Below are 14,678 nucleotides of genomic sequence, written 5' to 3' on the forward strand. Positions count from 1 at the left end.
ATTTTCTAAAAACGTTTGCATGTAGAGCTTGAAGTTCCCCCTTCCGGCTTTTCAATATTCTCATGGTTAATAATCCTGATAATTATGCCACCATATATTTGTATAGCAATGTATACTTTTTCAAGCTTTATTATTTGCATTACTTTATTTAATCCCCACAAATCTCCATTGGGCAGTTAAGCTATGTTTTAATCTCCGTTTAAAAACTGGGAACACTGGAAATAATGAGGTTAACTTTCTTGCCTGAGATTACACTTCTGGTTCCTAACATGAGAAGATTAGATCACTCCTTTCTCCTTCTGCAAACTCCATCAAAGATAGTATTGAGATATTCGAGCTCCTGGGGGTTCTGGCCTGGGCTCACTCCACTCAGGGCCTGATGGGCTGGAACTCTCCAATCTGGTTCTCCAGCCCTGACCTTACCCCAGGTTCCACAGTCAGTGCATCTGCCTACCAGAGGTCTCACCAGCAGCAGATCAGACTCAATATGTCCCCAACGAAATTCATCAACTTTCTGCTCTCTCCTCAAACCTCCTGGTCTTGAGTTTCTGATTCTAGTGAATGTTATCACCAAACTCCCAGTTGCCAAAGCCATAGCTCAGGAATTCATGTATTTCTCTGTTGCATCTGCCATTGTGTGGGACTAGGCCACTAGTCTCTGTCTTCACTACAGCCCTCTAACCACCATCCTGGACCCCCCTCCCCCAGTACATTATCCCCATCTCATTCTGATTGGGTTTTGTAATGCAGATCTGATTAGTCTTTTCCCTAGATCTTCAAGGACTTCTGTATGCATTTAGGATAAAATCTAAAATTCTTAACATGACTTACAAGGCCTCATAGAATTTGGCCCTGGGTTTCCAGCTTCTCAGACCACTCCCTCTTAGTGTATTCCCTGTGTTACCTATATTACTGTATTAAGTATTTTCCAGTTTCTCAAGGGTATCTTGTTCTTTTTGCCTCTAGGCCTTTATATAAAGCTGCTCTCTTTCCCTAGAGATCTCTTTTCTTTCAAGTCTCAGCCAAGACATCATGCCCTCTGGGAAGCCTTCCCTGACACAGTGACTCCCCTGTGCTCTGGATCTCTTTGTCCATTTCCCTTTCTACACTGTATTTGTCAGGAGGGCAGGAGTCATTGTATCCCCATCACTGAGTTCAGAGGATAGAACCTGTTAGGCAAACAAGATTGAGTGAATAAAGAAGTGTTTCTAGATTTCCATTGTTTTTTCACTAAAATAGTTCCCCACCAATATAGTCAATATTCTCTTGGTGGTTTTAGTGTTAAATGCCTAGCTCATTCTCTAAGATAGCTATGCTATGTAAATATTTCTAAAATTTATCTTATTCCCCCTGTATCACAGAGATATAGTAATATCACTTACAGCATGCTATTGTTTTACTTTGATTAAATCTGGTGGCTTTTTGGGTTAACTTAATAAGTATCAGTAACAAACATTTATTGGGTTAATTTCTGCATGCCAAGCATTATGCTGAGTGTTTTTCAAGAATTTTTTGCTTCTTTAAAATTGTTCTGAAGTTAGCTGGGTACTGTGGTTATCCCCATTTTTAAAAATTTTCTTAAAGAATTTTTTTTAATTTATTTAAAAAATTATTTTTTATACAGTTTTTAAAGGTTGCTTTCCATTTAGAGTTATTATAAAATATTGGCTGTATCCCCGTGTTTTACAATACATCCTTGAGTCTGTCTTACACCCAAGAGTTTGTACCTTTACTCCCCACCCCTATATTATGCCCCCACCAACTGGTAACCACTAGTTTGTTCTCTGTATCTATGAATCTGCTTCTTTTTTGTTATATTCACTAGTTTGTTATATTTTCTTAGATTCCACATATAAGTGATACACAGTATTTGTCTTTCTCTGTCTGACTTACTTAGCATAATGCTCTCCACATCCATCCATGTTGCTGCAAATGACAAAATTTCATTCTTTTTTATGGCTGAGTAATATTCCATTGTATATATATACCACATCTTCTTTATCCATTCTTCTGTTGGTAGACACTTAGGTTGCTTCTATATCTTGGCAATTGTAAATAATGCTGCTATGAACATTGGGGTGCATGTATCCTTTCGAATTAGTGTTTTTGTTTCTTTCGAATATATAAGCAGGAGTGGAAGTGCTGGGTCATATGGTAGTTCTATACTACAAAGCTACAGTAATCAAAACAGTATGGTATTGGCACAAAAATAGACACATAGATCAATGGAATAGGATAGAGAGCCCAGAAATAAACCCACACAGTTATGGCCAATTAATCTATGAGAAAGGAGGCAAGACTATACAGTGGAGAAAAGACAGTCTCTTCAGTAAGTGGTGCTGGGAAAACTGGACAACTACATGTAAAAGAATGAAATCAGAACATTCTCTAACACCATATACATCAATAAGCTCAAAATGGATTAAAGACCTAAATGTAAGACCGGATACTATAAAATTCCTAGAAGAAAACACAGGCAGAACACTCCTTGACATAAATCACAGCAATATTTTTTTGGATCTGTCTTCTAAAGTAAAGGAAATAAAAGAAATGCCTTTATGTACTGTTGTGAGTCTCATAAAGGTGGCAACTCAAGGATTTTGTGATTTTAGCATAGGCTTTGAAGCTAATCTCTGTAGCTGTAAAATGAGGGAAACCCAGGGTTGTTTGTGTGAGGATTAAATGAGACAATATAAGTAAATTACAGAATATATTCAGGAACTGGTTCATTGTAGGCACCTGAAAAATGATAGCTGCTCTTATTGATGTTGTTTTCTAAATCTCCTACTAGCTTACCTCACTGAACTTTAGAACTTAAATTAAAGGAGAGTTTGTTAAAGATAAAGCTGGATTTTTAGGCCTAAGTAAATTCTTAGGAGAAAAATGGAATGACTAAGAAAAGTGCACTTTTCATTTAGATTTCAAGTGTATACACTTGTATAAAATTCATTCTAGCTCAGTTAATGATTATATTCTATACATTCCTCTAAGCCTGGGGTCCTTGGTCTTGTAGGGGCCTAGAAAGGTGGCTATTTTTAATAATTTTAAAAGGCTGATTGTATAACCCACCATGGAGCTACATAAGACTATTTCAAGATGTTAAATTTATTTGCTCTTGATTCTAATTATTTTATTTCATGTCTTTGAATTTTAAAAAATGGGAAGTTAATTATTACTTAGGAAATGAATTTTGGTAGATGAAGTATTTGAAAACATGAGATTTGCAGTGGAGAAATACTTTTTTGAAAAGACCCCAGTGGGGAAAATCTTTGAACCAGTGTTTCATTTTTCAAATAAGGTACATATTTTGTTATTATTACAACTTTTTCTGCTCTGTTATTATATAACAACTTCAGTTTTTCATTATTCACCCTTTGCTACAAATATACAGCTTTATCAAACAAGGAGAGAAATGTTTTGGAGGTTAATGACAATGTCTTTGAGGGTTCCTTGAGTAGTTTTCAGTAAAGTTAGTAAAACCATGCTATCATGATGTTTGTAGTTATAAATTTCATGTGGCGCACTAAACAGGCCAAAAAAAGACTTAATAAAATTAGTAAACGGATTTGCATATATATGTGTGTGTGTGTGTGTGTGTGTGTATGGTATAAAATGGAAATAATTTAAGTTGAAGTGTTGTGCAGGAGTACAGTGCCCCAAGTACACTCTACTTAATATAAGAATATACTTAGAATATACTTATGTTTAATATAAGAATATACTATTTAATATAAGAATATATATAAATAAGAATATATAAGAATACATACTGATACTCAGCAGTTATTGTATGCTAAAGGCAATATCTCATTTACTTTAGCTCACAACAACCCTAATAGATAGGTTCTCTTATCCTTATTATTCATATGAAGGAACTAAAGTTCAGAAAGGTTAAGTTACTCATCCAGTGTCATGTAGCTAGTAAGTGGTGGTGGAATCGGAACACAAGTGCAGGTCTTTCTAATTCCAAAGCCCTATTGCCTGTCCTTTGAACTGGTAAAGGAGAAATCACAAGTCAGCATGGAAGAATTCTGCAGAAATTCAGGTTGGGAATTTACTTTGGACTTTTACCACATTACATATGACAAAATAAATTCCAGATGGGATAGAGAGTTAAATTTAAAAAACAAAAGAAACAATAAAATAAAGCTTTAGAAAACTAGAGGGTAGATTTGAGTACTTCTCAAATCTCTAAAGGAGAATGTCTATTTGAATTGTATAGTAATAGAAGAAATCACAAAGTAAAATATAAGTATATACAACTATAGTATACAAAATTAAAAATTTTTTTGATTATCAAAACAGAAGTATAAATTGGCAACAATTAAGAAAACGACACCCAGTACTGGCAAGGAAAACTGTCATATGTTGCTTATGATACAATAAAGCAATAAAGGCCCTTGAGTAACATATGTAAAGGACATAAAAATGTTCATCCCTTTGCACTAATTCTACTTCTGGGAACCTATTGTATTAGATCATCTAAACTATGGAAAATGCTGTCTCCATGAAAATATTTTTGCAGTGTTTTTCATAAAACCAAAAATAAGGCAAATCATATAAATGTCCAATATGAAGATAGTGATTAAATTGTCAAACCACCAGATGAAATGTTATATAATCATTATTATCAATGATCATAAAATCTATGTTCCAGTGTAAAACACTGTGGATGTATAAACTTTTTAATCTTTTTCATTTATGTTTTTATTGAGGTTACAACTGTAGAAATAAGGTAATTGTACCTTGAGAGACTGAAATGAAGTATTGTGCATTAAAATCTTAATCATGATTATTCAGGTAATAGGATTACAGTGGATTTCTTTACTTCATTTTCTGAGTTTTTGATAATATGGTTATTTTAAAGTAAAAAGGACATATTCTTTGACCCACAGGATGGGTTTCCAGATTTCCAGGACTCCGTGCAGACACTCTTCCAGCAGGCTAAAGCTAAGAGTGAGGAACTCGCTGCCCTTAGTTCACAGGTAACGTCAACCACCAGTTACTATTTCATAACAGCATCTGTAGGTTAAAAAACAAATGGCTGCTTCGACTAGCTTCAGTTTTAAATTCAGTTTCATCCAAAGACTGAATTTATTTCTGATTGTTTTTACAATGTCATCTGATCCACAGCTGTATCAGTAAGATAGCAGTATCAACTAGGTTTAGTTTGCTTTGTGAGCAGAACCCGACATCTGCTACTTATTTATTCTTTGAAGTTTTGTAGGAATTAATACAGATTCTCTACTTAAGAAAGAAGCAACTTGATACCAGGAAAACAGCCATGTCGATTATGTGTGTAATACAACTCTGAGATAAAATAGTTCTAGTTCTCAATAAAATATTAATAGTCAACATTGTAGCTATTGTTGAATCATTTCAATTCATGTATAATGAAAAATTAATATGTAGCTTCAGGTGCTTTTGCTGCTAAGTTATTTAATCGTGTACACAGAAATTAACATTTTAAAAAGTCATTTTTGCCTTTTAGAAAGTACTGTAAGTTTTATTCCTGTTGATCTTCTCACTAGTGACTGCTTTTGGTCAGATTTAGTAGTGCCAAGTTTTGTGTTTTCATGTTAAGAGGATGAAAAATACATTTCCCCCTCAGAAATCTTATTGAAATTTTATTAGTTAATTAGTAACAAATTTAAATGAATTGAAGTTATGGTTCCTTTTGATCTCATTTATTTATTTATTTTTAACATCTTTATTGGAGTATAATTGCTTTACAATGGTGTGGTAGTTTCTGCTGTGTAACAAAGTGAATCAGCTATACATATACATACATCCCCATATCCCCTCCCTCTTGCGTCTCCCTCCCACCCTCCCTATCCCACCCCTCTAGGTGGTCACAAAGCACCAAGCTGACCTCCCTGTGCTATGTGGCTGCTTCCCACTAGCTAGCTATTTTACATTTGGTAGTGTATATATGTCCATGCCACTCTCTCACTTCATCCCAGCTTACCCTTCCCCCTCCCCGTGTCCTCAAGTCCATTCTCTACGTCTGCATCTTTATTCCTGTCCTGCCCCTAGGTTCTTCAGAACCTTTTTTTTTTTTTTAGATTCCGTATATATGTGTTAGCATACGGTATTTGTTTTTCTCTTTCTGACTTACTTCACTCTGTATGACAGACTCTAGGTCCATCCACCTCACTACAAATAACTCAATTTCATTTCTTTTTATGGCTGAGTAATATTCCATTGTATATATGTGCCATATCTTCTTTATCCATTCGTTTATTTGATTCAGAATAATAGTATAAGCTTTTATCCTATTCTATGAGTTAATATATTTCACCTATTGATTTTTACTACTGTGAATCAGGATTGTTTGTAACATATATATAGTTTTATATAGTAGATGCCTTGTATTGCTCTTCTATATAGCATGGCAGTGATTCCTATCTGTGTATTTTGACTATTACCTCCTTGGAAGAATATCACTGCTTTGACTATCATAGGTATTATCACACATAGGTAATTTAGAGCAGTGCATAGAGAAGGGACTTAGAGAACACATGCAGAGATAAATTTATATGTCAGCCAACTAATTGTGTACTTTAAAACATGTCTTTTTATGATGGGTTGGAAAATACTTCAGTTTCATTCCACGATGAAGGTGAAGATCCTCGTCGGCACGGATATTTTTCTGCATAATTTGCATTGCTTAATTTTAGAGGGAGGTGTGTTTGTCTTGTTCTTCTAGACAGCCGTTTTACACCTTTTCTCCCCCAAATATACTGTCATCATATCAGAGTTTGTGTACTGGCAGATCCTGAAATAAAAATGCCAAGACTTTGCCCTGTGTTTTAGAAGCAGTTTATAACAGATGTTGCTGTTGCTCTGAGGTTCCTTTTTTAAAAAATCTTTAAAAGGACTCGGTATCTTAGAAAACAAAGCTAAGGTTATTTTGCTTTTGAGCTAGAATGGAATTCTCTTTATAGGATTGAGCAGAAAGCTTTTTTCCTTTTGTACAAAATCTAACATTCTGTGTTTTAACATGATGATATAGACATCAGTGCATATTTATGGAACGTGTATACCACATGAAGTATGAACTAATTTTAATGACTACTAAATATATTTGCTGCAGTCTGAAATTGGCATCTTTAAACCATTAAAAAATCTAGAATGTTTTAGTTACTTTATTTTCACTTTACTTACTAGCAGCCTGAAAAGGTGATGGCAAAGCAGATGGAGTTCCTTTGCACCCAAGCTGGCTATGACAGACTGCAGCATGCTGAAAGAAGACTGTGTGCAGGACTTTACAGGCAAAGCTCAGAAGAGCACAGCCCTAATGGCTTGACTTCTGATAATGCTGATGGACAAGGTACATCTTTCGAGTGACCCACACCTTTAGAGCCAGCTACTCTGTGTACTTCAAAGGGAAACAAAAAATTGCTGATTTTTTAAACTTGATATTTTATGGAGATTATTTTATAGGTTCTCTATCAAAATTAATTTTTAAATTGTCCCTTTTTCTAAAAAGGAAAGAATTCTTCCTGCAAATATAACTTGTAGAGTTTTTTTTTAACCTTATTATCCCTAAACAATAGCTGGCACATGTGATTGACATATATTTTGTAGAGGGTGGATGGGAATGGGAGATGTAAACAGTACAGATCATTTTTCCTGAAGAAATGGATTCCATGGGAGATGTTTATCATTTTTTAAAAGATTAAAACTTTGGATTTTTTTAGACTTCATAAACAGATTTGTCTGAAATTTATAACATTTGGTTCCTAAGAGAATGTGGTGACTGCTTCTAAAGTACTATGACAGAGTACAGAGATTTGAAGAGACAGTATAAGAATGGAGAGACTTGTAGAAATTTTGTCTTCTTTCAGGCTTCACATTGGCCTGTAGTCCCTAGGAAAATATTTTGTGTGGTGTATACTTTGGAAATTGTTCTCTTAAACTCAGGTGTAGAAAGTTTTGATTCATGAGCATTTTTACCATTTTAAAAATTATTTCATTTTTTTTGTATCCACATGTGAAGAAAATCCCAAGTCATTGTCATTCACTCATTCAACAGATATTTTTTTAGTATCTCCTATGTGCCAGGCACACTTCTAGGCACTGAAAATGCAGCAGTGAATAAGATAAAGTCCCTGCTCCCTTGGAGCTTGCACTTGAGTGGAGGGAGATGTATAGCATATAGGTATAGAAATAGATCCTCTAGTTTCAAATAGTGATAGTGTTTGAAGAAAAACAATTTTGTAGGACTTTTTTTTTAATGTATTATTATACTTTTTTCAGAGAGTGGTTACTGTAGTCAAAAAAATAAGATTTCTTTCTACGTAAGAATACCATCTTAACCAGCATTCTTCAACTATAGAGTAAAACATTACACATCAGCAGATCAGAGTACTGGCAAAGAACGTTCTTCCTTTTTAAAATATTACAGAAACTTTTTGGTGGAAGTCTTGTTTAACTTCTCCAGTCATCCTTGACAGTTAAGACTGGAGTTAAGGGACTTCCCTGGTGGCGCAGTGGTTAAGAATCAGCCTGCCAGTGCAGGGGACACGGGTTCGAGCCCTGGTCTGGGGAGATCCCACATGCCGTGGAGCAACTAAGCCCATGCGCCACAACTGCTAAGCCTGTGCTCTAGAGCCTGTGAGCCACAACTACTGAGGCACTTGCGCCTGGAGCCCGTGCTCTGCAACAAGAAAAGCCACCACGAGAAGCCCGCGCACTGCAGTGAAGAGTAGCCCCCGCTCGCCGCAACCAGAGAAAGCCTGTGCGCAGCAATTAAGACCCAACACAGTCAAAAATAAATTAATTAATTAGTTAATTTTTTTTAAAAAAAGACTGGAGTTAAGATGCAAAGGCATTAATGAAAGATTTGATGCCTCTAATTTGTGACCCCAGGATAATCCAGTGTAGGGCAACAATTTCCTAAGTATGATGGATTTAGGTTTATGATAGAGTATGATTTGGCATATGAAACCTTTTTTACCATATCTGTTCTAATTACATTTTTTCGTGGATTTGCCATAGGTTTTGTTGTTGTTGTTGTTCTAGTAATGGGCAATTGGCTTGAAGCCATCTCTGTCTCTGTAGTATTTGTTGTTATGTGGTTAATGACCTGCCTTGGTAAAATGGTTGCACTAGTAAGAAAATGCCCTACAGAGGTGATGCATTATCTGCCAGAGTTGGAGTGCATACTGGAAATCTCAGTCTTTTGTTTAGTTTGTGATCAGCTCTTCAAAATGTCCTGGCAGAATGGTAAATCTTGAGACTAGTATGAGTTGCCATTTTCCTCCTAAACTATTATTTTAGATATTTCTCCAGCTATTTAAATTCTTCAGTGCCTGTTGACTTTCCTTACTTATTTCCTAAGGAGTGTTCAGACGATTTGTGAAAACTTATTTTTAAGAAAAACCATGATGTGTCTTTAATTACTCATACTGCTTTCTTTTCTTTTCATTAGGCGAAAGACCTTTGAACCTCCGAATGCCTAATTTACAGAACAGACAACTCCATCATTTTGTGGTGGATGGGGAGCTGAGTAGACATTACTCCAGTGAGGCAAAGTCCCACTCATCAGGTGAGAATGTGGGATGTGATTAGAGGGAGTAATATTTGAATAAAACATCTTTCTATTCTAATCTCCTAACTTCCACTGTCCCCCTTCTTAAAAAAGGGTCATTACTAATAATGTTACTAGTCCGTTTTCTCCCCTTGGAAATAATAGATTGCCATATTAATAGCCAGTCTTTTTGAGAACATGATATTCCAAAGGACTGACAGGGAAAAGCTCTTAAAGATTGAGATCATTTTGATTAGCTATTACATGAATGGTGACTTAACACACAATTCTGAACCAGATGATAAATGGCTGGTTTCAGGTATGTAATTCCCTTTTCCAGCCTTTCATAATATGAAATTGGTGGACTGTATGTTTGCTGTCCTGCTAAGAAAACCTGTGTACCAAACTCTAAACTTTTCATGCAGCTGCATTTGGGGGATGATATTTGTATTTCAGAAGTAAACTGAACTCCGTAAAAGGATAAGCTGTTCCTTATTATAGTTTGGTGTTTTCATGTTTTTATCCAAGTAAAGTGAGTTATACAGACTTAAAGTATTAGACACCAACACCATTTGAAAGAATCTGATATCATCCAATCTTTGAGTTAAAGTAACTTTAGGAGTTACTTGAAGTCAGTTGTTTCATCTGTAAAATAGAAATAATTTCTGCTTCATAGAATAGTTATGAGGATTAAATAAGATAGCCTATATGAATTGCCTGGCTGATAGGAACTCAGTAAATGGTAGCTACTATTTTTATTCCTTTTCTTATGCTGAATTTCTGTATAGAGAGGGAAATTCATAAAGTGAACTGCCTAATTTCAGATAAGCTATTAATGTTGGTTACTTTTCTAGAATCCTTTTTAAAGTGTGTGGGTGTGTGTGTGTGTGTGTATCCCCCAGTATTAGTACTTCATGTAAATATTACATTTTATTGTCATTCTGTAGTATTTGGTTTGAGGTTGAAATAATTATTCATGTAACTCGGAGGAATGAGTCCTTAAGAAAATAGAATCTTCATTCTTTTATCCCTGTTTCTCCCACCTTAAGGTTTCATGGCTAGAGAAACTTTTAAAAATAGTTCATGTTTAAACATGGAAGTTTTTTTTCTGCCTCATGTCTTCATTGATAGTAAATATTTTAGTAACTTTGTTGTATATGAGTGACCAGTTTTATTTTATATATTTTATGTATCACTTTGGACCAAGCATTAAATAAAAATCAGTAGGTTCTATATGCTGTGTGCTTTACATACATTTTATGATTTAAGTCTCATATCACCCTGTATAGATACTATCCCCATTTTATAGATGGAGACACTAAGGCTTAGAGAGGTGTGTAACTTGCCCAGAGATGTATACAGCTAGTAATTGGCAGAAATGGAATATAAATCCAGAATCCAAACTCTTAACCTCAACTCTGTAAACATAAAAATTTTATATGGAATTGCAGAGTTATGAATAGTTGATACTGCTTGCTTTGGAGTTTGGGGGTTTCTTTATAAGTTTGTTTGAGTTTGTTTTTTTGTGACCATTGATTTAAAGTATCAATACATTTTGTGTTTCTCTTTTTATTCAGAGAGCCTGGGGATTTTAAAAGACTACCCTCACTCAGCTTTTACTTTAGAAAAGAAAGTCATCAAAACAGAGCCTGAAGATTCAAGATAGCTATGATTCTCCCACTGTTCTCTGGAAATGGCATCAGATTTAAGGATAATGCTCCATCATAGAAATAAGCCTTAATAACCAATGTTGCCTCATTCAGCACAAACAGATTTCATAGCCAAAGCTTAAGGACTGATCCAGTAATCTGTGGAAACCAGGAAGACAAAACTACAGCCACAAAAGAAAATTAAGAGAATGTTACAATCTGTAACAGAAATACTGATCCACATTCCTCTGTAAGTCATTTTATGTGGAAAGGCTTACAAATTAATATTGTAAGCATTAATTATTTAAGAATGTACAATGTATTTGTATAATTTATAGAAGTAAAATCTAGATGTTGAGACCTGTTTGGGCCAATAGGTGTGGATACAGTTTATCTTACTTGAAATTTCATTGTCTACTTTGTGTGTTTTGCGTAAATATTATTGTATGTCAGAGTTTAGAATCTTTGCAGTCATAAAAAAGAAAGTTTAAGTGATGTAGTTATTGGCAAAGTTGCAATGACTTTGGAAAAATGGAAAGCAAATACTCAATTTAAGTCAGGAAAATGTTGTAGATTTAATATCTGATAAAACTGATATTGTTTAATAGGAAATGTGTCATTTCTTAGTAGTCAAATGCCATTTTTACTGGCTTAATTAGGCACATAGTTAATAAATACTGGAGTAAGGTCAAAAAAGTGAGCAATAGAGTAGAAAAACCTCTCTTACCTAGTTGACCCAGGTTGCATTTTATAATAGGTACTTAAGGTATAACAAAAATAGGAAGCTATTAGTTGGACAGAGAACTAGAAACAAGTGGACAGATGTGTAAAAGCCTTGACTTAAAATTATTATTTCAGAATGTGTTATATAGATTAAGACATAGTAAGTTAACCCTAAATGTGATAAGGATGGTGACTGTTAACAAAGGCTATAATATATAGTAGAGTAAGTACTGTTTTATATCCAGAAATTCTCTACACACCAGAGTCAGAGAAGCTAGATGGCTCTCCCTGGGGAATGTCTTCCCATGCAGACCATCACAAGTTTAGACAATCAGTGCATCCACATTTGCAGGCATATCTCTATGGAGGTTTAGTTGACACATATTATTTATTTTACAATTTCATTTTTGTATACTTTTCAGATTTATGAATGCAGTTTTTTCTTAAAACTCATTTTAACTTGAAAATCTGTTTTAATTCTCCCTATTTAATTAATGGGTTGTATGCCTATATATGAGGGTGTGCTTAAATGTTAATAACATACTTGCATACTTACTAGAATTTCACATTGGAATCCATAGTGAAAAACAAATACTACTTCTACCAATTTACATTTTTTCTGTTGGTTTAAGAGATGATGTTTGACAGCTTTACCTACTTCCTCCAGATTCATCTAAACCCAGATATTGCTGAGAAGAGTGTATTGACTTGGAATATGTGTTTTTTGTGTTGTTTTCGGTTCTGCTCTAGGTCATAACTATGTAAAAATATTAAGTTATAATCTGTTATACTAAAATTCATCAGCCAAATGTTAGATGAAATGTCTGCACTGTAGTCTCTGATCACTGTCACATATATAATTCCTTTTTCATTTTGATTTGTAGAATAGCTTTACAGTAGAAACACCAGTAAACAACTTTTATACTATTAAAAGGCTTTTTTCCCTTCCTAAATGTTTTAATTGTACCATAGTGTTTTGCCCACTGAAGAAGCTTTTTATGGACCTTGCAACTTTGTTGCTAGCTTGAGGTTGATTTTTGTGATTGTATTGTTCACTGTGCGTAGAAATAGTATGAATACGATTTACATAGATTGTTCAGTTTTTAATATTAGCCATAGAACTGGTTAGTATCTCAGTAGTTTCATGAAACGTTTCCTGTATTCTAATCTATTTTGAGAAATTCTGTGGGTTTTTTAAAAATTGTGTCTATGGTTCAAGTTTGTAGATTTTAATAAGCAAAAATTTTTAAAGATGTGGTAATCTTCCAACTAATATTTATCTGTCTTTCATGACCGCACAAACTGCATCTTTAAATCCATAAATAAGTTTCCTTAAGTATCATACTTTTCTGGTCTTTCATGCTTAGTGATAAGGGGGAAGCACAAGAAAAATTTCAGTAGAATACAGTTTTTATTTTGTAAACACTAATGTATTAAACTTGCTATACATTGAAGCAAATAATATATATTTTTATTTGAATTGTATATATGAATTGGATGTTATAACTAGTTGATTGTTTTCATTGTGTTAGAGGTATTTTCACTGAACAGGTCAATTGGTTACCTCAGTATTACAACCAATATAGTCCAAGGGACCATTTCTCCCCAAGTCTGTTTTGTACTTTATTACGTGAAGTCTGCGTTTCTGTGACTATTAAAGCTGTTGGTGAGGTGGGATGAGTGCAGTTGCTTCCTGTGGCAATAAAGACTTTGTGTGCCCCACGTATCTCTGTTTATAGAGCTTTCTGCATAGCACTCCTCACAGTACTATTAGCCTACCTGTCTCCCGTCTCTCATTTGGTCTGGACTTGAGTGTTAGGGGCCAGGGGCTTATACCTTAAGACTAAATATTATTGTCAGCTACCTTCATTTTTATAAAGTTATTTGGCAGACAGGTACTCTGGTCTGTCAGAGAGAGAATTTGGTTTATTTTGTTCTCACTTAAGAGAATGTTACAAAGACATTTTGAAAACTACCCACCATGTCTAACCAACTAAATTAATAAATAAAAGGGGGAACATTAGGATCTAACATTCATGATATACTAATATTTGCAAAGTGTTAATGTGATTTGGTCTCAGTATTAAGGGCTAATTATATGAAATTCAACTAACCTGTGGTAGAGAATTAGCAGAAGCTTTGCAGCAAAATTGTAATTGATGAGTTTGGTAGATTAATAAAGAGCTTCAGTGCTGAGCCACGCACTCAGGTGAGGGTGGAGGCCACAGAAGAAATATAAGACATGATCTTTGCCCTTTGGGAACCCAATACCTAGTTGAATGGGAACTATTACCACTCAGATAAAATCCAAATTTCAATGTGTTACAGAGGGATGAATAAGGAACTGACATTTAACTGCATTCTGTGTTCAGTAGGCATTATGGTAGTAGATACTTTACAGGTGAAAGCACATTTAGTGAGTGAGACTTGAAATCAGCCAGGACTGGAATAGTTAACAGAAAGAGGTAGGGTGTGCTTATAAAGTCATAATGGTAGTACATTTTACCTTGAGGTCACTTTTTAAAAAATTATTAAGCTGAATGCTTGAAAATAATGCTTGCCATGAATAATCATTCTTTTGACAGTCCCGTTGAACCTGTCAGAAGGCAGGGGGAAACAAGTGCTTTTTCCTGTCCTTAATTAGTAAAACCACTTGGGTAAAAGCTTTAAGATTTGGTGATTATGAGCACCTAGTGTACCTTTGCAATTATAGTTGATGGTATTGAAAGACTTGAAACCTAAATAAGCATGCAAGGAATTTCCTAACATAT

The 14,678-nt window shown here is 34.6% G+C and overlaps 1 protein-coding gene across 4 annotated transcripts in view; it reads left to right on the forward strand.

The window, feature by feature from the left end:
* Positions 1–13,680, forward strand: part of NAB1 (NGFI-A binding protein 1) — a 45,692-nt gene extending 32,012 nt beyond the window's left edge. For 3 of the 4 annotated variants that reach the window (XM_057551947.1, XM_057551949.1, XM_007171465.2), the window contains 4 exons: positions 4,896–4,985; positions 7,171–7,333; positions 9,437–9,553; positions 11,113–13,680. In XM_057551947.1, the coding sequence (XP_057407930.1) occupies positions 4,896–4,985; positions 7,171–7,333; positions 9,437–9,553; positions 11,113–11,201 (459 nt within the window). In that variant the 3' untranslated portion in view covers positions 11,202–13,680. The remainder of the gene's footprint in view (positions 1–4,895; positions 4,986–7,170; positions 7,334–9,436; positions 9,554–11,112) is intronic. The other variant, XM_057551948.1, reaches the window with a different exon arrangement.
* The last annotated feature ends 998 nt before the right edge of the window (positions 13,681–14,678 follow it).

The sequence above is a fragment of the Balaenoptera acutorostrata genome, chromosome 8 (assembly GCF_949987535.1).
Source record: "Balaenoptera acutorostrata chromosome 8, mBalAcu1.1, whole genome shotgun sequence".
Lineage (NCBI taxonomy): Eukaryota > Metazoa > Chordata > Mammalia > Artiodactyla > Balaenopteridae > Balaenoptera > Balaenoptera acutorostrata.